The sequence below is a fragment of the Platichthys flesus genome, chromosome 14 (assembly GCF_949316205.1).
Source record: "Platichthys flesus chromosome 14, fPlaFle2.1, whole genome shotgun sequence".
Classification (NCBI taxonomy): domain Eukaryota; kingdom Metazoa; phylum Chordata; class Actinopteri; order Pleuronectiformes; family Pleuronectidae; genus Platichthys; species Platichthys flesus.
In genome coordinates this window covers 24,426,765-24,446,632 of record NC_084958.1, presented here as the reverse complement: position 1 = coordinate 24,446,632, position 19,868 = coordinate 24,426,765, and the positions used below count along the sequence as shown (strand labels likewise).

Sequence of the window (19,868 nt, the reverse complement as noted above, 5' to 3'; positions counted from 1 at the left end):
TTGTTGCATCAGATATTAAACATCTGCACACGTGTGGTCACAGCTGGTGTCAGTGAGACGCTCAAGGCTCTGACCTCTACAGTCACATCTCATTGGTTACCATCGTGTCAGAGGTCAAAGAGGGGAGACAGGATGTGAAACAGTAGAGAGTGAGGGGAGAGAGGTGGGGTTAGACAGGTGAGGGAGACAGGATGTGAGGGGAGTAATAGGTGAGATAGCTGTGCCCTCCAGCTGTTTACATCCGGTGATTGATCAGGAAACATGACGTTAGTTTTTAAATAAATTTTAATACAAAACAATCAGATCCATCATCAGTCATGTGACCGGATCTGACCAATCAGCAGCACGTATCCGGTGTTTGCTTCACACCTGCTCACCAGCAGCTGATCAGCGATCAGCTGACAGTCTGCTTCCTGGAGGAATGTACTGATATCTTGGTCCTTTCTGGTCCGGGGCAGAGCGCTGACTCCACCCCGGCCCTGGCGCTCATTCTCCGGTCAGATGGGAATGGTTTTCCCGGTCACGGTCCTTTTGATTGCGGAGGCCGCCATGCCCCCCATGAAGCGGATCCCGGCGCTGCCTCCGGGCAGAAGCGACACCACATACCCGACGATGACCGCCACCTGCAGGGCAGCGCCTAGCGCGGTCAGCACGGTGCTGTGGAGGCTCAGCGCCGCGTACAGAGTCCCTCCGAGGGCGCACAGGTACACGGCGGCCGCGGGGGAGGTGGGGAGGCCGGCGACGAGCTTGCTCGGGCCGCGCAGCACCGCCGCGGCCGCGATGGCGAACAGCGAACCGAGCGACCAGAGCAGGGCGAACTTCCGGGCGTAGATCAGCAGCAGCGGCGCGTACAGCGCGGACAGCCCGAAGCACAGCGCAGAGAACGACGCGCACACCCCGAACCCCACCAGCCGCTGCCGCCGGCTCATGCCCGGCAGACACGGGTCCGGCTCGGCTGACCACGGCCAGGAGAAGCCGCTGTTTGAAGTTGAGGTCTGTCCGGACCGTGGGCTGGACCACCGCCCGAACCAGCTCCCGGGAACCGGCTCCGGGTCGGCAAAGTCCACCGTGGTGCTGGAGATGGTCTTCGCTCCGCCGCCGCCTTTGGACTGAGTCAGGTACTCCTGGAGCTGTCGGTTCAGGTCCGCCATGACGGAGGGAGCTAACGGCTGTTAGCAACACCTTCTTCTTCGCTTGTTCTTATGTCGACTTCCGGCCGCTCGGTGCCCTCCTGCCCCTCAACGGTCAGATAAAGAACTACATGTTATGACACGAACAGGTGATAAGTTCAGGTACGTCAGGACAAAAGAAAGCTGTGTACGGACGACGCCGCAACAAAACGGTTAATTTTAATTATTCAGGTGTAATCCATGAAATAAACAGCACACAGCCCGCTGTGCTTGAGTAAATGACCAGGCTGTGCTGACAATCAGACTTTAGCTTGATTGTTCTCATGTGTTGTTTTTTGGACAGCACTTGAAGGCACCACCATAAATTAAATGTATTGGCCAAATGTCTTTAAACTGTAAACACACAGGAACGAAGAAGAAGAAGAAGAACTGGTGCTGAAAACTAGGACGAGAAATGTGATCAGTGAACTTTAGAGGCTTTAATCACGCTCTGTGTGCAACAGGTATAAAAGTCTGTGTGAAACACACATGTCTGGATTCAACAAAGCTTCTGGCAGACAATCTGAATCAAAGATTTTTAGATATCACGTTACTGGAGGAATCGTTTGAGCCCCATGTCCTGTGACCTTTGACCCCCCCCCCCCCACACACACAAACACACACTCCAGCAACCTAATGACTCTAACCAGCTACTAACTAACAAACAACACCTGACGCCCAGTGTTGTGCATGAACGCGCTCATTTAACACGTTCGTTTTTATGAGAACGATGAACTGAACGCAACTCAATGACAAATAATGAGTTTGAACGGTGAACACGTTCATATTATCTGAGGTCTAGCTAAAACGTCACGGAATGTTTTCCTTCTCCTGAAGAGAGACGCTGTCTGACGCCGGATTTTTAATGGTGAACTATGAACGTGAACTATTCATGTTTACTTGTATGAACTGAACTTTGAACTAGTTCATGAGATGTGTGTTCACATCGACGAAGACTCCATGACTGAGAATCTTCATGTGTCAGGTCACATGACTCCAGCTGTCTGTCCAAAAATAACCCTTCAGGTGATTGGCTGGAAGTCTGGCACACAACCATCTACAGTGTGTGTACTAAGCTTACACAGGAACCAGCTGCAATGGTATCCCAGCATGCATTTCACCCCAGCAGCTGAAGAAGGGTGCAGGTCGTAAGACGGATCCAAAGTTCAATGTGACGTGAACCTGGAGACGACAGGTGAGAGCGTTCACATGGCCTGAGGATTATAATCACTGACGTTCAGCTGAGATCAGTTTCCCCTGTCTCCAGTCTTTGTGCTAAGCTAGGCTAACAGTTTCTCCTGTCTCCAGTCGTTGTGCTATGCTAGGCTAAAAGTTCCCCCTGTCTCAAGTCGTTGTGTTAAGCTAGGCTAACAGTTTCCCCTGTCTCAAGTCTTTGTGTTAAGCTAGGCTATCAGTTTCCCCTGTCTCCAGTCTTTGTGCTATACTAGGCTAACAGTTTCTCCTGTCTCAAGTCTTTGTGCTAAGCTAGGCTAACAGTTTCCCTGTCTCCAGTCTTTATGCTATGCTAGGCTAACAGTTTCTCCTGTCTCAAGTCTTTGTGCTAAGCTAGGCTAACAGTTTCCCTGTCTCCAGTCTTTATGCTAAGCTAGGCTAACAGTTTCTCCTGTCTCAAGTCTTTATGCTATGCTAGGCTAACAGTTTCCCCTGTCTCCAGTCACCCAAGATATCAGTCCAGGACATTTTTCTGGGAGCAACAGTTTTGATTATGTTATTGACAGAACTGATAAGACATGAATAATCAATCACTGATAACTGATATTGGCATTTCCGCCTGGTTCTCCCGACAGGTCGGCTTCATGTCCGTCTCTCAGATCACACCCACCCTCTTCCTCGGCAGTGCCGACGCCCCCCTCAACGCGGCGCTAATATCACAGAAAAGCATCACCCTGATTGTCAACGCCACGCTGAGCCACAGCTGCCCCCCCTACCCTGGGGTGGAGTGTGTCCGGGTTCCTGTCTCCGACCTACCCAGCGCTCGCCTCGGTGACCACTTTGACCGGGTGGCAGACCGTATCCATGGCAACCGAGCTGGCGGCACCCTGGTGCACTGCGCTGCCGGTATGAGCCGTTCTCCGGCGCTGGTGATGGCGTACCTGATGCGGTACAGGGGAGTGACGCTTTGCCAGGCGCATCGCTGGGTGCAGGAGAGTCGGCCCTGGGTCAGGTTGAATGCCGGATTCTGGGACCAGCTCCTGAAGTACGAGAAGCGTCTCTACGGGAAAAACACCGTCAAAGTCGCAACAGTGGATGAGATGTCCCTTCCACCTCCCCCCCTGACGCCGAGGACACAGAGGATGACGAGGTCAACGCCACTGCAGCAGCAGAGGAACTGGTTAATGCTGGTACCCAGGTCACTGATGGCAGGGTCACCTGTGATGTCACGAGGTCCGACACCAGGAAACAAGTCAAGAGGAAGAAAATAGTTCAGCGGCGTAAAAGTTTGAGCTGTGAGCGCCATGGTATCTGAAACATCTTAGAAACAACAACTACCCACAATGCATCTCCTCCGCTGACGGGCTGGCGGAAGCTTCGAGTGATTCGATGACTTGTACTGTGTTCGGGTTCCGTGATCATGAGAAGAGCCCACTGAACACCGCCCTCTGGTGGTGCAAACAGCCTGACGGGAGAAATGTTTGAGGGTAATGTTTCATTGGACGATAAATGTATTGGTCATTTTAACTTGACAGATTTAAATGTTTATTTATTGGTCTCATATTTTCTCTGTCATCACGCCTTTATTTCCTACATTACCATACCTGACTGATAGCTTGCTAGCCCATGCTAGAAGTTAATATTACAGCCATGTTAGCATCGGCAGGGCCACAGTGAAGTAACCATATTAGGAGGAGTGAGGTGGAGCCTGACTGAGAGCTCAATGACACGCCCACCTGCCACCAGCACAATTGACAGGACTAGTTGTCAATGCTAGTCCTCTGGTATCCCCCCCAACATATCCGGTGCCTTATGATCTGTTTAACTCTAAATGATCATAATTCGAAAATGAACATCAACTGTTTGAAGAAGACTTGAAACTAGAGACTGAGACAGAAACTCCTGAATGTTTACTGACGTTATAAAGTGAGAAGTCACTTTCTATAGAAACTACCAGTGGAGTCGCCCCCTGCTGGTCACTACACAGAAGACGGGATTCGGGCACGTCTACATTGGTTTCACTTCACTTTTTTATAAACTTTTATTATTCAGAGGGTTCACTACTTCACACCGGCAGAAAAACAAAGTGAAACAGAGTTTAAAATGTTAGTTTCTTCCATTTGATAAAGATTTTATTTTTCAAAACAAGGAAATTGTGTGTGTGTGAGAGAATCTTCACTTTTCCAACATCTGGATGAACATCTGTCCATGTGCTTCATGTGTCACGTAATCAAAAAGTGATGCAAGATGTTTTCAAAGTTAAAGCAGAGTAAAACAATGTATAGAGAATCCAATATATACTTAATATATATAATACTTAATATATAAGTCTGGTGATGTGATGTGTCCTGGTTCATTTGTCTCTGAAAAACGTGTTGAAATTCATTAAATTGACCTTTATTTCTTGTGTCGACTCGAGTTTGTTCTTTTTTCTTCATGTTGCGTTTTTATCTTTTCAGTTAATGTACGTTTCCGCTAAATGAACCTCTTTTATTATGAAAAGCCGCAAAGGAAGCTGGACGTTGGAGCAGCTCGGTTTGTTTTGATCCCGCCCTCCACCGGAACACCGCGACATGATAACCGGACCCCGACGCGTCCGCAGCTCCGGTGACGGGACAAAGAGGACCGGGACCTGGAGCTCAGACCTGGGGCTTTAAGAACCGAGCGGCGCCGTTCAGCGGACCCAGGCTGCGGTGGACTCCTGGCGGCTGCAGCTCCACCTGCGTCCCGCTGATCTGAGACATGTACCAGGTCCAGGTGAGTCTTCTGTTTCCACCTGACACCTGAACACATCACACACTTTAACCCATGTCACACATGATCATATTACATGTTCATACATGATCTAATCACATGTTCATACATGTTCATACATGATAATACATCAGCAAATCACATGTTCATAGATGATCAAATCATATGTTCATACATCATCATACATGTTCTAATCACATGTTCATACATGATCAAATCATATGTTCTAATCACTTGTTCATACATGTTCATACATGATCAAATAACATGTGCATACATCATCATACATGTTCTAATCACATGATCATACATGATTAAATAACATGTTCTATGTTCTAATCATAAATGATATAAAGATGATCAGTCACTGTGTGTATTTATATATATATTTTTATATATATGGGCATTTTGTCTTGTTCTGTATTTACAGTGTGACTGAGTCTCAGGGGAAACTCTATCATACAAGTTTAATTACAATGAAGCTGTCGGATTATAAATATCTGAACATCCTGGGGTCAAATCTTCTCCGTCAGTCACAGTCGACCTCGGCTCAGCTTCATCCCCATGATTTATTTCTGACATCTGAATCATCAACACTTTAAACTCAGATTTAATACGTGTTTTTCAGCAAAACACAGAAAAGTGGTTGTTATTGAAACATACATACATGTCTGTTCAGGGGCAAATCCAGGAAGTTTTTCTTCACTCAGTTACCGTAAAGCAGTAAAAAGATCAATCTATTCATTTCAGTCTCACATTGATATTCATCTTTGATTTTGAATTTAAATATTTCCAGATACATAAACTTCATGATCGAATGTGTTGGTTACAGTTTCATCAGGGAACAGATATTTGACCTGACCTTAATGTGAACGTGGTTTATTTATTCGATCTCAGTACATTTATATTCACTGTGTAAGGGTCAGGATCAGTAATGATACCGTCAATACTATTAGTATTTATAGTATAATTCTTCGTATTAGTATTAGAGTGTGAGTCAGGACCTCTCAGTGTGATTTAAAGCAGCAGCTCCGTTGGGAGGATGGAGGACTGTTTGCTCAGCAGGTTATTTTTAGTCCGACAGCATCTCCAGCAACAACACACACACACACACACACACACACACATACACACATACACACACACACCCAGATGAGCTGGACGAGCGACACTGTGACAGTGAGGAATTAGAGAGTGAGAGAGAACGTTTGTTTCAGTTTGTTTTTTCTTCATCCTGAAGAAACAGAAAACCAAGATATACAAATAACATGTAATTACAAATGGAATGTGAGTAACTGTCCCTCGTTACTTCCATCCCTCCATTTGCAAATCTCTGTATCATTGATTTAATTTGACATCAGTGAACTCTTTGGTTTTGAATCGATCGACTTCACTGTCATGGATTAATGATGAAGCACTCGCGGCTCATCAGTAGCGTGTTGAATCGGACATGTCATATTGCTTCTCGTCACAGATCACGTGTTTTACTCGTTCTGATAATAAAACTGTGGCTGATGTTTTATTGATGAACTCGTCGTGCTGCGTTCACTGACGTTCTGAAAACACACGTCTGTCTCGACTGAACCGTGGAACCTCCCAGCTGCAGTAACTGTCACATCTGTGTGGTGGCGCTGCAGAGCTACACAGGACGGCTCGGAGTTTCAATAGAAGAACTAAATCAGTTATTTTATTAAACCCACTCTGAGCCTTTAGTATCTACAGTAGACTGTGTTCCTGTATCTACATTTACAGTTTGTGTCTGGAGCACATCTGGATCATATGATCTGATCTAGATCCTTCTATCTGGATTTCTGATCTGATCTAGACCCTTTTATCTATTGTGTGATTGGATCTAGATCCGTGTACGTGTTTTGTTTTTTTTCCTGGACCATTGTGCCTATGTTTGAATATTTGTCCTTGAATCTGGATCTCATCCTGGTATTCTGAACATCTTGTATATCTAGACCCTCGTAACAAGGTTCTGTCACATATCTGGATCATTGTGTGTAGATTGTGTTGTTGGATCCAGATGTTTGTATATGGATCATATCTCGATGTAGAGCATTTCCTTGTATCTTGATCCTTTATGCTAGCAGCTGTTTATGCTAGCACAGCACTGGCTAGCAGCTGTTTCAAGGGCGGCTGTGGCTGAGGGGTTGAGTGGTCGTCCTCCAACCTGAAGGTCGGCAGTTCAATCCCCAGTTCTGACCCATCTGCATGCCGAAGTGTCCTTTGGGCAAGATGCTGAACCCTGCATGGCCCCCCCATAGAATAACCAAGTGATGCGTATAGATGCACTGAGTGAATGTGTGTAAATGTAAATCTGAACTGTAAAGAGCTTTGAGTCATCAAGACTAGAAAAGCTCTATATAAATACAAAACCACAAAACCGTTTATGCTAAGCTAGGCTAAACCTGTGACAGAGGAAACTGGAGTGAGAGTGTGTTTCATGGTTCATCCGTGTGTGTGTGTTTGTGTTGGTTGGACGTCACAGGTTTGATCCCCGTGTTGCACATGGAGGCCACAGCGTCCCGGTGCACCGGGCGCTAACTGTCAGAATCATTTTCACGGGAGGAACCTAAGATTCCAGAAACCTCGGGACACACGATGAGTCATCAAACATGTTTACAGAACGAGTACAGAACATGTATGTGAAGAAACCAGAATGTTGGTTTTATATAGAAAATGAAGAGTTGCCTCAGGATCCATGACGTTCACGTGGTGGAACCGTGTTGTTACAATGGAAACTCATTATTCTCTTTTTATCACGTCAGGATCTATTCTGTTTATTTCTGGATGAGGTCATCGTCAGTTCGTCTCCACAGAAACACACGTAAACGTTTTCTGTCAGACGAGCTGAGCCTGATAACACCAGAAGAAGAAGTTCTCAGAGTGAATCCACCTGTCAATCCACCTGTCAATCCACCTGTCAATCCACCTGTCAATCCACCTGTCAATCCACCTGTCAATCCACCTGTTGTAGGGCACAGGTGAAAGGGTCGTTGCCATGGTGCTGAAGGAGCGTCCTGGTAACGAGGCCTCTGAAGGAAACCCCCGCCTCACCGTGACAACCAAGGTTGGCATGACGACCACGCTTGTTTGTTTGTGGCACTACCGGAGATTCACTTTTTATTTCTTCTTGTTTTTCCTGAACTTAAAAGATCTATTTTTAGTTGATTCATGATACTGATAATAATGAATACCTTGGAGTGACTCTGAGTGAGACTGGAGCTGTGATCTCACCTTGTCTCACTCCAGCCCGTCTTCTGGAACCTTCTGCTTTGTGTCTTCGATGTTTCACAGGATTAAACACAAACTTATTCCAGTGGACATGTGGACGTACACAACCTATTGGATTAGGAAACACGCACACAGACAGACACGCACAGTCTGTAATCAGTGAGAATCAGGCCTCAGCCTGAACCACTGAATTAAAGGTTGCACTTTGTCCTACATTTCCCAGAATTCCTTTCAGTAACTAGCAGGAAGTAGTTACCTCAAAGCTTCTTTCAGACCTGCACTGAGCTCCAGAGATGCTCAGTTGTTGATGTGATGTAAACAAAACCATGTGACCTCTTCAGCAGAATTCAAACTTGACTTCCTGTCTGCTGCTCACATCACAAAGTCTGACAGATCAGCTGGTCTCCTCTGTTCTGATTGGCTGTCGGCCTCTGCTCTCACTTGGATGTTAGGGGGCGTGTCAGACTGGCCACCAGGTGTGTCGACAAGCGTCAGGTGTTTCAACCTGAAACGGTTTCTCACCTGGTTTCATATCAGACTTTCATCTACTGCAGAACTTCATGTAGAAACCTCATGGTGTTAAGTTTCCTACAGTTGTCTGTTCATCACTGAGTTCACTGTCATTTCAGCTGCTTTTACTTTGAAAAAGTAGGAAGTGATCATAGTCAATTCAGTCGAAATGTTTTAACTGTTCTTTAAATATGAGGGCGGGTCAGGATGAACTGATGGTCTCCGTCCTGCTCAGTGTCTCGGTCACGTCTTCTCGTTTCTCTGCAGCTGGTCGGCGAGCAGCAGGAGAGTCGCCCCCTGCTGAGTCCCTCCATCGATGACTTCCTGTCAGAGAGCCGTGGTGACGCCGCCTCCTCCCGACCTCTCACCTCCAACACAGCAGGTTGAGTCCTGACTCACTAATGATCACACACACACACACACACACACACACACACACAATCCACATGCTGTAAACAAAGGAATGAAACAATGGCTCCTAAAACTGGAGCCAAATCATCTTCATCGCCCCCTGGTGTCTGGCTGCAGTATAGCTCATTAACCTCCTCCATGTTAGCAGATGGGACAAGGACCAAAAATAATAAATTAAAAGTAGACGTTAAATAAATGTTAAAGATGTTTCTGTCGTTTCAACTCGTTCTCATCTCACTGACGTTTGTTCACATGTTTCTGAACAGTTTGGTTTGAATCAGTTTTTGATATTGATTGACAGCTGAGGCTGTAGCTTCTCGCAGACTGAGCTCCTCAGTTCTGTGGATCTTCTCTGGAGGATCACACTCAGTTTCTCCTCCTGAGCTCCTGTTTAAAGTGTAAATCCAGGAGCAATGTGAACAGCAGAGGATCCTCCACTGATCACTGAGTGAATCAGTGAATCAGTGAACCTGCTGCTGAGTTGTTCAGCTGTGAAACACAAACTCTGAATCTGACCTGGAGTCTGAGAAGAGTTTAACTCCCTGATCACTACTGCAAATGACGCAATCACCACAAGATCTGTGTTTCCAACCTATAGGATACACATGTGTACAGAGAGCCAATCAGATCAGCTGCTGGCTCATGCTCCTTCTCCTCCTCCTTTCCTCACTCTGTTGTTTTCTAACTTCCTGTGTCCTCCTCACTTGTCTCTGACTTCCTGTCCTTGGCCGACCTCCTTCCTGCTCCATGACCATCTGTCTCCTGCAGCGTCTGTTATTCACACCTCTGACCTTCTCTGTGTTTCTGTAACTGAGACGCAGCTGAAATCAGAACCAAGCTGTGGTGGAGTGTCAGCGTGATGAAGGTCACCGCTGCAGCTCGTATCCATTCATCCATGTGGCCTCCAGTCTGTGGACGTTGTTGCTGTTCTGATCCAATCTCATCAGGTTCTTTCATTGATTATTGGACATATTAATAATTGATATGAATACCAGTTCAAAACGGTCACAGTCAATGAGCAGTGAACTTAATTTATTTATTTAATGAGACAGACAGACAGACAGTGATCTATCAGGACAGGACAGTGTTATGAGCTCGTTGATTCATGAAGGGTTTGATCGGTCAGATCTTTCTATGTGAGGAGCAGGATCTTGATATTCAGAGTTCCACAGGGAGCCAGTGCAGAGAAGCTCAGAGCAGTGAGATGATCTCTTCTGGTTCCTGTCAGCTCTCGTGCTGCAGCGTCTTGGACCAACTGGAGCCTCTCACAGACTCACTGGGACGTCCTGATAATAAAGACTAACACTGGTCCAGTCTCGAGGGAACAAGTGGACGAATTTCTTAGCTTCCTTCTGAGACCGGATGTTCCTCATGTTCATATTACTATGCAGGTGGAAGAAAGCTGTCCTAGAGACTTGTTCCTGAAGTCGGACTAAGTGATTCGATTCATCAGCTTCATATATGTACAGCTGGGTGTCGTCTGCGTCACAGTGGACGTGGACGAGGGGCTTTCTGAGGATGTGGCCTAAAGGAGCAGATATAAGGTGAAGAGCATCGGTCCTGGGACAGAACCCTGTGGAGCTCCATGACCAACCTGTGTGTGCATGGAGGAGTCAGTGTTAACATGAACTGAAATCTATGTGATAAATATGATTTAAACCAGTCTAATGTTCCTCTGGTCCCAACATGTGGTTCCAGTCTCTGTAACAGAATGCTATGATCTGTGGGGTCAGATGCTGAACTAAGATCCAACAGGACCAGGACAGAGACAAGTCCATCATCTGAGGACATGATTTATAGACTGATTTCTTCACAGAGGCCAACCGGGCCCATGAAGGAGTAAGATAAGATATTAAAACTAGCATTTGCTCACTGTCCCTCCTCCTGTCCATCCTCCTGTCTGTCCTCCTGTCCCTCCTCCTGTCCCTCCTCCTATCATTCCTCCTGTCCCTTTTCCTGTCCCTCCTCCTATCACTCCTGTCTCTCCTCCTGTCCTTCCTCCTGTCCATCCTCCTGTCCCTCCTCCTGTCCTTCCTCCTGTCCGTCCACCTGTCCATCCTCCTGTCCTTCCTCTGTCCGTCCTTCTGTACTTCCTCCTGTCCCTCTTCCTGTCCCTCTTCCTGTCCTTCCTCCTGTCCTTCCTCCTGTCCGTCCTCCTGTCCGTCCTCCTGTCCTTCCTCTGTCCGTCCACCTGTCCATCCTCCTGTCCTTCCTCTGTCCGTCCTTCTGTACTTCCTCCTGTCCCTGCTCCTGTCCCTCCTCCTGTCCCTCCTCCTTCCATCCTACTGTTCTTCCTCCTGTCCGTCCTCCTGTCCAGGAGTTCTGGCCACAGCTCTGAACCTGGTGGACCTCAGCGAGCCGGGGGAGGTCAGTGGGGGGAGGAGGAGGAGTCGTCCTCTGAGGAGGAAGGGCAGCTCGATGAGTCCTCGACGGCGAGCGTGTCCTGAGGAGACGGAGCTTATCCAGGTGGAGGTGGATCACCTGCCCGTCCGTCCCAGGACACCGGAGCGGGTGTCACTGGACTCAGGTAAGCCAACCCCCCCCCCCCCCCCCCCCCAGTTGTTGCTCATCTTGTTAAAAGCTTTTTAATCTGAGCTTTTACTCTGATGAGAGTTACTTCCTGTCTCACCAGCGTCCTTCAATCATCTTTATCACTGTTTATTGAAACATGAACAACACTCTCATCCTGGGCATGGCGTCGTTGTCATGGTTACAGTCAGTCTTTCGTCTCCTCTGGACAAATGGGAAGAGGTGAACCTGGACGTGGAGGACGGAGGACACAGGAGGAGACATGAGAAGAGATGCACCTCCCTTCACTCCTCCAGTGAACTGCTGTGGTAAAAAATCCTTATCTCTGCTGGAGTGATCACTGCCGCCTCCGGGGGGCGCTAACGCTAACAGCAGCTCTTTATGTTCCTGCTGCAGGTCTGCAGAGTTTAAAACTGATCCAGGGACGAAGAGCGTCCACAGCCTCAACTCGTCACCACAGGTACTACAACCAGAACCAGAACCAGGTTTATTGGCCAAGTTAGTTAACACAAACAGGGAATTTGACTCTGTAAAGTGGGTCTCAGTGTGCTTACACAGAATACACAAAACAAACAAAACCAAACAATACAAACAATACAAACAATACAAACAGTGCAACGGTCTAAGAAAAGAAGTGCAGGTGTGCGTATTACAATTATACAGTGAGGGTGAAATAAGTAAACATAATTAAATATAATTATAATATATATTATATACAATATAATATAATTTCGGGAGTAACTGTACAGTGGTTATTAGAAGGATCCAGAGTTATTGCACAGTGCCACAGTGGGTTGGCTGTTCAGAAGTGAGACATCGAGGGGGGAGAATCTGTAGCTGGCGCAGGAAGTACAACCTCTGCTGGGCCTTCTTGAGGATTGTGTAGATGGTGGGTTCCCACTTCAGGTTCCGGGAGATTGTGGATCCCAGAAACGGGAACGATTCCACAGCCAGCACAGTTCTGTTGAGTATGTTGAGGGGGTGCAGTGCTGGGGGGCTCCTCCTGAAGGCCACTGTCATCTCCACGGTTTTAAGCGTGTTCAGCTCTAGGTTGTTGTGTCTGCACCACAGGACCAGCTGCACAACCATTACTCCCACTGTAGTACTACTGCGAAACCAGTCCTCCCACTGCAGTACTACTGCACAACCACTCCTCCCACTGCAGGTCTACTGCACAACCAGTCCTCCCACTGCAGGACTACTGCACAACCAGTACCCCCACTGCAGGACTACTGCACAACCAGTACCCCCACTGTAGTACTACTGCACAACCAGTCCTCCCACTGCAGGTCTACTGCACAACCAGTACTCCCACTGTAGTACTACTGCACAACCAGTCCTCCCACTGCAGGTCTACTGCACAACCAGTCCTCCCACTGCAGGACTACTGCACAACCAGTGCTCCCACTGCAGGTCTACTGCACAACCAGTCCTCCCACTGCAGGTCTACTGCACAACCAGTCCTCCCACTGCAGGACTACTGCACAACCAGTACTCCCACTGAAGTACTACTGCACAACCAGTACTCCCACTGTAGTAATACTGCACAACCAGTGCTCCCACTGCAGGACTAGTGCATAACCAGTACTCCCACTGTAGAACTACTGCACAACCAGTACTCCCACTGTAGTACTACTGCACAACCAGTCCTCCCACTGCAGTACTACTGCACAACCACTCCTCCCACTGCAGGTCTACTGCACATCCAGTACTCCCACTGCAGGTCTACTACACAACCAGTACTCCCACTGTAGTACTACTGCACAACCACTCCTCCCACTGCAGTACTACTGCACAACCACTCCTCCCACTGCAGGTATACTGCACATCCAGTACTCCAACTGCAGGACTACTGCATAACCAGTCCTCCCACTGCAGTACTACTGCACAACCAGTACTCCCACTGTAGTTTTACTGCACAACCAGTCCTCCCACTGCAGTACTACTGCACAACCACTCCTCCCACTGCAGGTCTACTGCACATCCAGTACTCCCACTGCAGGTCTACTGCACAACCTGTACTCCCACTGTAGTACTACTGCACAACCACTCCTCCCACTGCAGGTCTACTGCACATCCAGTACTCCAACTGCAGGACTACTGCACAACCAGTCCTCCCACTGCAGTTCTACTGCAGAACCAGTCCTCCCACTGCAGTACTACTGCACAACCAGTACTCCCACTGTAGTACTACTGCATAACCAGTCCTCCCACTGCAGTACTACTGCACAACCAGTACTCCCACTGTAGTTTTACTGCACAACCAGTCCTCCCACTGCAGTACTACTGCACAACCACTCCTCCCACTGCAGGTCTACTGCACATCCAGTACTCCCACTGCAGGTCTACTGCACAACCAGTACTCCCACTGTAGTACTACTGCACAACCACTCCTCCCACTGCAGGTCTACTGCACATCCAGTACTCCCACTGCAGGTCTACTGCACAACCAGTACTCCCACTGTAGTACTACTGCACAACCACTCCTCCAACTGCAGGACTACTGCACAACCAGTCCTCCCACTGCAGTTCTACTGCAGAACCAGTCCTCCCACTGCAGTACTACTGCACAACCAGTACTCCCACTGTAGTACTACTGCATAACCAGTCCTCCCACTGCAGTACTACTGCACAACCAGTACTCCCACTGTAGTTTTACTGTACAACCAGTCCTCCCACTGCAGTACTACTGCACAACCACTCCTCCCACTGCAGGTCTACTGCACATCCAGTACTCCAACTGCAGGACTACTGCACAACCAGTCCTCCCTCTGCAGTACTATTGCAAAACCATTACTCCCACTGTAGTACTACTGCACAACCAGTACTCCAACTGCAGGACTACTGCACAACCAGTCCTCCCACTGCAGTACTACTGCACAACCAGTCCTCCCACTGCAGTACTACTGCACAACCACTCCTCCCACTGCAGGTCTACTGCACAACCAGTACTCCAACTGCAGGACTACTGCACAACCAGTCCTCCCACTGCAGTACTACTGCACAACCATTACTCCCACTGTAGTACTACTGCACAACCACTCCTCCCACTGAAGTACTACTGCACAACCAGTCCTCCCACTGCAGTACTACTGCACAACCATTACTCCCACTGTAGTACTACTGCACAACCAGTACTCCCTCTGCAGTACTATTGCACAACCAGACATCCCACTGCAGGTCTACTGCACAACCACTCCTCCCACTGCAGGTCTACTGCACAACCAGTACTCCAACTGCAGGACTACTGCACAAACAGTCCTCCCACTGCAGTACTACTGCACAACCATTACTCCCACTGTAGTACTACTGCACAACCAGTCCTCCCACTGCAGTACTACTGCACAACCAGTCCTCCCACTGCAGTACTACTGCACAACCACTCCTCCCACTGAAGTACTACTGCACAACCAGTACTTCCACAGTAGAACTACTGCACAACCAGTCCTCCCACTGTAGGTCTACTGCACAACCAGTCCTCCCACTGAAGGACTACTGCACAACCAGTACTCCCACTGTAGTACTACTGCACAACCAGTCCTCCCACTGCAGTACTACTGCACAACCAGTACTCCCAATGTAGTTCTACTGCACAACCACTCCTCCCACTGCAGTACTATTGCACAACCACTCCTCCCACTGCAGGTCTACTGCACAACCAGTACCCCCACTGTAGTACTACTGCACAACCAGTCCTCCCACTGCAGTACTACTGCACAACCAGTCCTCCCACTGCAGTACTAATGCACAGCCAGTACTCCCACTGTAGTACTACTGCACAACCAGTCCTCCCACTGCAGTACTACTGCACAACCACTCCTCCCACTGAAGTGTAAAACAACATTAAAACGTTAAGAACATTTTTAATTGTTAAAACTTCAGTTTATTCGTTGTCATAACTTTAATGTTTCTCACAGGTGTGTGTGTGTGTGTATGTATCCGTGTGTTTGTGTGTTTGTGTGTTCATGTGTGTGTCGGCGTGTTTTTAGGAATGTGCTGCGTCCAGACAGAGAAGACGAACTCGTTGCGCTCTGAACACAAACGAGTCTCAGGACGACGAGTTTGTAAGAGCGAAGGCTGCTGTGGAGGTACACACAGACACACACAGACACACACTGACACACACTGACACACACTGACACACACTCACTGTGTGTTTTAGTCGGACACTGAGTTCTGGGATAAGATGGAGGCCGAGTGGGAGGAGCTCGCTCGGAGAAACTGGCTGGAGGAGTCTGAGGGTCTTCAGCCGGTCCCGCCCAGCCCCCCTGTGGAGAAGGTGAGTGGAAGCACTGGTCCATGTGGATCTATGGACCTGTAGACCTGTAGACCTGTGGACCTGTGGACCTGTGGACCTGTAGACCTGTGGACCTGTAGACCTGTAGATCTGTAGACCTGTGGACCTGTAGACCTGTGGACCTGTAGACCTGTAGATCTGTAGACCTGTGGACCTGTGGACCTGTGGACCTGTAAACCTGTAGATCTTGTTGTGATCTTTAAAAACCTGAAACATCACGGACACCTCCTCTGGTGTTTGTGTTCATTCACAAAGTGGATTTGTTTTGTTCAGGGTTACTTCTTCAACACTACCAACCCGTACAGAGAGTGGACCAGCGCCTTCGCCGAGGGGCAGGAGAAAGCTCGGGACGGGGACCTGAACGCCGCCGTCCTGCTGCTGGAAGCCGCCATTCTGCAGGACCCGCTGGACTCTGAGGTGACATGCTCTCATAGATCTGTGGATCATTTCATATCAACACGTACGTCTGTGCTTGGTCAGTGTCGGTCAATAAAATCCACTCTGACCATATTTTGGTGAATGTGTTGGTGGAGAGAGGGGCGGAGCCAAGTCGTCGGCCAACTCTTCTTCGTGTGTTTTCAGGCGTGGCAGCTTCTGGGAACGACTCAGGCTGAGAACGAGAACGAGCAGGCCGCCATCGCGTCCCTGCAGAGGTGAGAGGTCCTAAGAACTGGTCTTATAAATAATGTGAGACAGATTCCGGGGGAGAGCTCACCTGTCTCTCCTGCTGCAGGTGTCTGGAGCTCCAGCCCAACAACCTCCTGGCTCTCATGGCGCTAGCCGTCAGCTTCACTAACAGCAGCCTCCAGCAGGAGGCGTGTGACGCCCTGCGCCGCTGGATCCAGAACAACCCCCGGTACAAACACCTGGGCCTGGAGCACAGGAGCCCCCTGCAGGGCTCACCGGCCACGCCACGCAGGGGCCCCCACACCTTCACCTGGGCCAGGTATGAACACCTGAGACAGGAAGCGACAGGTTCCTGTTGATGTCTCTACACTACATTACCCAGCAGCCTCTCTGGTGGTTACCTTGGAGATGATTCCATCCACACTGTGACACTTATCAAGCGAGGCGTCTGGAGCTCGAACCCTAACCCAACATTTCGTATAACCCATTGTGTGTGTGTGTGTGTGCATACTGTGTGTGTGTAGGTGTGAGCTGCAGAGTGTGTTGCTCCTCTTCCAGGAAGCGGTTCTGTTGAATCTGGACTCAGTGGATCCAGATCTTCAGACTGGACTCGGTGTTCTCTTTAATCTCAGCTCCGACTTTAACAAAGCAGTGGAGGCTTTTACTGCAGCGCTGTCCGTCAGACCACAGGTACACACACACACACACACACTCACACACACACTCACTCACTCACTCTTAGGTGTGTGTTCCTGTGGTGTGAGGTCAGACTGGTCCCCTGACCTCTGAAGACATCATGGCGATGACCTCGGTCCGGTGTCTCTTCAGGACTACCTGCTGTGGAACCGTCTGGGAGCCACGCTGGCGAACGGGGACCGCAGCGAGGAGGCGGTGGAGGCGTACGGCCGCGCTCTGGAGCTGCAGCCGGGATTCATCCGCTCCAGATACAACCTGGGAATCAGCTGCATCAACCTGGGAGCTCACAGGTGACACGTCCGCTTCAGTACACACACACACACTTATTTATATATATATATATATGTATACACAGCTCAGTAAAATGAGGGAACTTTAATGTTCCCAGTGTAAAGTTCAACTCTGGGGATCAAGGTGACCATCAGGAGAACCACTGGTTCTGGACCAGTTCCTCTGATTTGGTGCAGATCAAAGTAACAACAGGTGAAATGGAGACGGAAGCAGGACGAGCCTGAACAGGACATGTTCTTAACGTGGTGTCCACAGACAGCTGCTCCCTGCTCCTCCTCCCTGACTCCTTCTTCTTCTGCCATGTGATTGGCTGATAGCTATCTGTGTTAACAAGCAATTAAACAGGTGTGCCTAATAAAGTGGCCGGTGAGTGTGTATGAAAAAATGATTTAACTGTTTGACTTAGAATAAATAAACAATGTTTAATATAGTTTGATTTGATGAAAGTAATCTGTCCTGGTCCTGGTCCTGGTCCTGGTCCTGGTCCTGCAGGGAGGCGGTCAGTAACTTCCTGACAGCTCTGAACCAGCAGAGGCGGAGTCAGCGCTGCAGCCACCAGCAGATGTCGGCCAACATCTGGGCGGCACTGCGCATCGCCATCTCCATGATGGACCAACCAGAGCTGCTCCGGGCTGCCAACGTGGGGGACCTGGACCTTCTGATGAGGGCCTTCGACCTGGGGGACATCTGACGGAGGAGCTGGAACCGGTTGGTTCCAAACCAAGGCACAACGGTAACAGCTCCTTCAAAATAAAAGAGCACAACCTTTTAGCTTCCTGTTTATAAGAGTGTTTTAAAGGGATCGTTCACTCAAACTTCCCTCGTCACCCCCCCCCCTACCATGGCGGGGGGGGGTGTTTGCGTCCACAAAACACAGTCTCAGGGGTAAACGTGTCGGAGCCAAGGCGACCTCTTCATCAGACGTTCAGACTCAGTTTCTAGTTGAATGTGAATGTCGGGGAGTGGACACTTGATAACATCACAGGAGCAGATATGGACACTCAACCTAACCTCATAACGAAATCATTTCATTTTAAACTTTACTTTGAAAGTCGACTCATGTTCACAATAAAAGCTTTGAGTAACCACTGACAAATAAAACATGAATTTATTTAAATCAAATTTTTCAGTTTAAATCTGAACCTTACTACTTTGACCTTAACATCTGATGAATGAAGATAAGCTCAGGGAGTCGGTGATGAAGAGGAGGAGGAGGAGGAAGTTATCACTGCTGAGGCTGCAGACTGTCAAAATAAAGTAGTAAATATAACTGTCGGCTCAACACAAGCATTTTGTTGATTTACGTGCTTTTCATTGTCTTTTGTTTTATTCTGAAGGTCCAGTGTCTGTCCTGCTTCTTCTCAGATAAAATATATTTAATCACATTTAAGCTGAAATATGAAAACTGTTTGACAATACATTACAACATATTTTATTGTCTGAACATTTAAAACTGAACCATAGAATTTTTTTTTTTAATTTTATACCTTAAATCAGTTAAAACATATATTGAAAATGTTAATACACAATAAAACTGTATTTGGAAAATATGCAAATCATATTTCTATCATCTCTTGAATAATTCAAAAAACAGCAAATGATTTAATTCCAAACATTTTAATCAAATATCATTTATTTCATAAAAATCTAACAAGTATCATCTCTTTTTGTTCCTCATGCAAACAAATGTACAAACATTAATGTAAACGTCACATATGTGTGAACACAACTATACATTTTTAATAGTCGCTGAGAAAATGTATTAAAGCATATAGAGTCATAATGTTGAGTTTCATGTGTCTTTATTTTTATATAATGACGAAACATTTGTTAAGTTTTAGTTTCTATAGTGAAGAAGCTGCAGAATCTGCCATTATGATCTGTCCCTAAGGACACACTGTCTCTGAGGACACACTGTCTCTGAGGACACACTGTCTCTGAGGACACACTGTGGTAACCTCTGACGTCACTACTCAATCCAAACAAAAGGAGCTAATTGGGGACAGAACCAGGGGACAGAACCACGGGACAGAACCACGGGACAGAACCACGGGACAGAACCACGGGACAGAACCAGGGGACAGAACCACGGGACAGAACCACGGGACAGAACACGGGACAGAACCACGGGACAGCCTGGAACTCAGCTGCTTGCTCAATCAATTAATTAT

At 48.0% G+C, this 19,868-nt stretch overlaps 3 protein-coding genes across 4 annotated transcripts; 2 read left to right on the top strand and 1 right to left on the bottom strand.

Moving 5' to 3' along the window:
- Positions 1–267: 267 nt before the first annotated feature.
- Positions 268–1,198, bottom strand: sft2d3 (SFT2 domain containing 3). The gene has a single exon (XM_062403952.1). It carries the CDS (start codon positions 1,149–1,151, stop codon positions 498–500), a length of 654 nt encoding a protein of 217 aa, XP_062259936.1. The 5' UTR covers positions 1,152–1,198; the 3' UTR covers positions 268–497.
- Positions 1,197–4,749, top strand: si:ch1073-184j22.2 (dual specificity protein phosphatase 18). The gene is made up of 2 exons (XM_062403953.1): positions 1,197–2,364; positions 2,978–4,749. Exon 2 carries the CDS (start codon positions 2,987–2,989, stop codon positions 3,611–3,613), a length of 627 nt encoding a protein of 208 aa, XP_062259937.1. The 5' UTR covers positions 1,197–2,364; positions 2,978–2,986; the 3' UTR covers positions 3,614–4,749.
- Positions 4,750–4,900: 151 nt separating this feature from the next.
- Positions 4,901–19,332, top strand: pex5lb (peroxisomal biogenesis factor 5-like b). Of its 2 annotated transcripts, XM_062403950.1 has the most exons (14): positions 4,901–5,099; positions 8,080–8,172; positions 9,114–9,228; positions 11,575–11,784; positions 11,974–12,094; positions 12,183–12,246; positions 15,776–15,874; positions 15,949–16,065; positions 16,357–16,500; positions 16,666–16,736; positions 16,817–17,029; positions 17,235–17,400; positions 17,539–17,696; positions 18,190–19,332. In XM_062403950.1, exons 1-14 carry the CDS (start codon positions 5,085–5,087, stop codon positions 18,386–18,388), a joined length of 1,785 nt encoding a protein of 594 aa, XP_062259934.1. In that variant the 5' UTR covers positions 4,901–5,084; the 3' UTR covers positions 18,389–19,332. The 2 variants fall into 2 exon arrangements, with proteins under 2 accessions (XP_062259934.1, XP_062259935.1); XM_062403951.1 differs by lacking the exon at positions 8,080–8,172.
- The last annotated feature ends 536 nt before the right edge of the window (positions 19,333–19,868 follow it).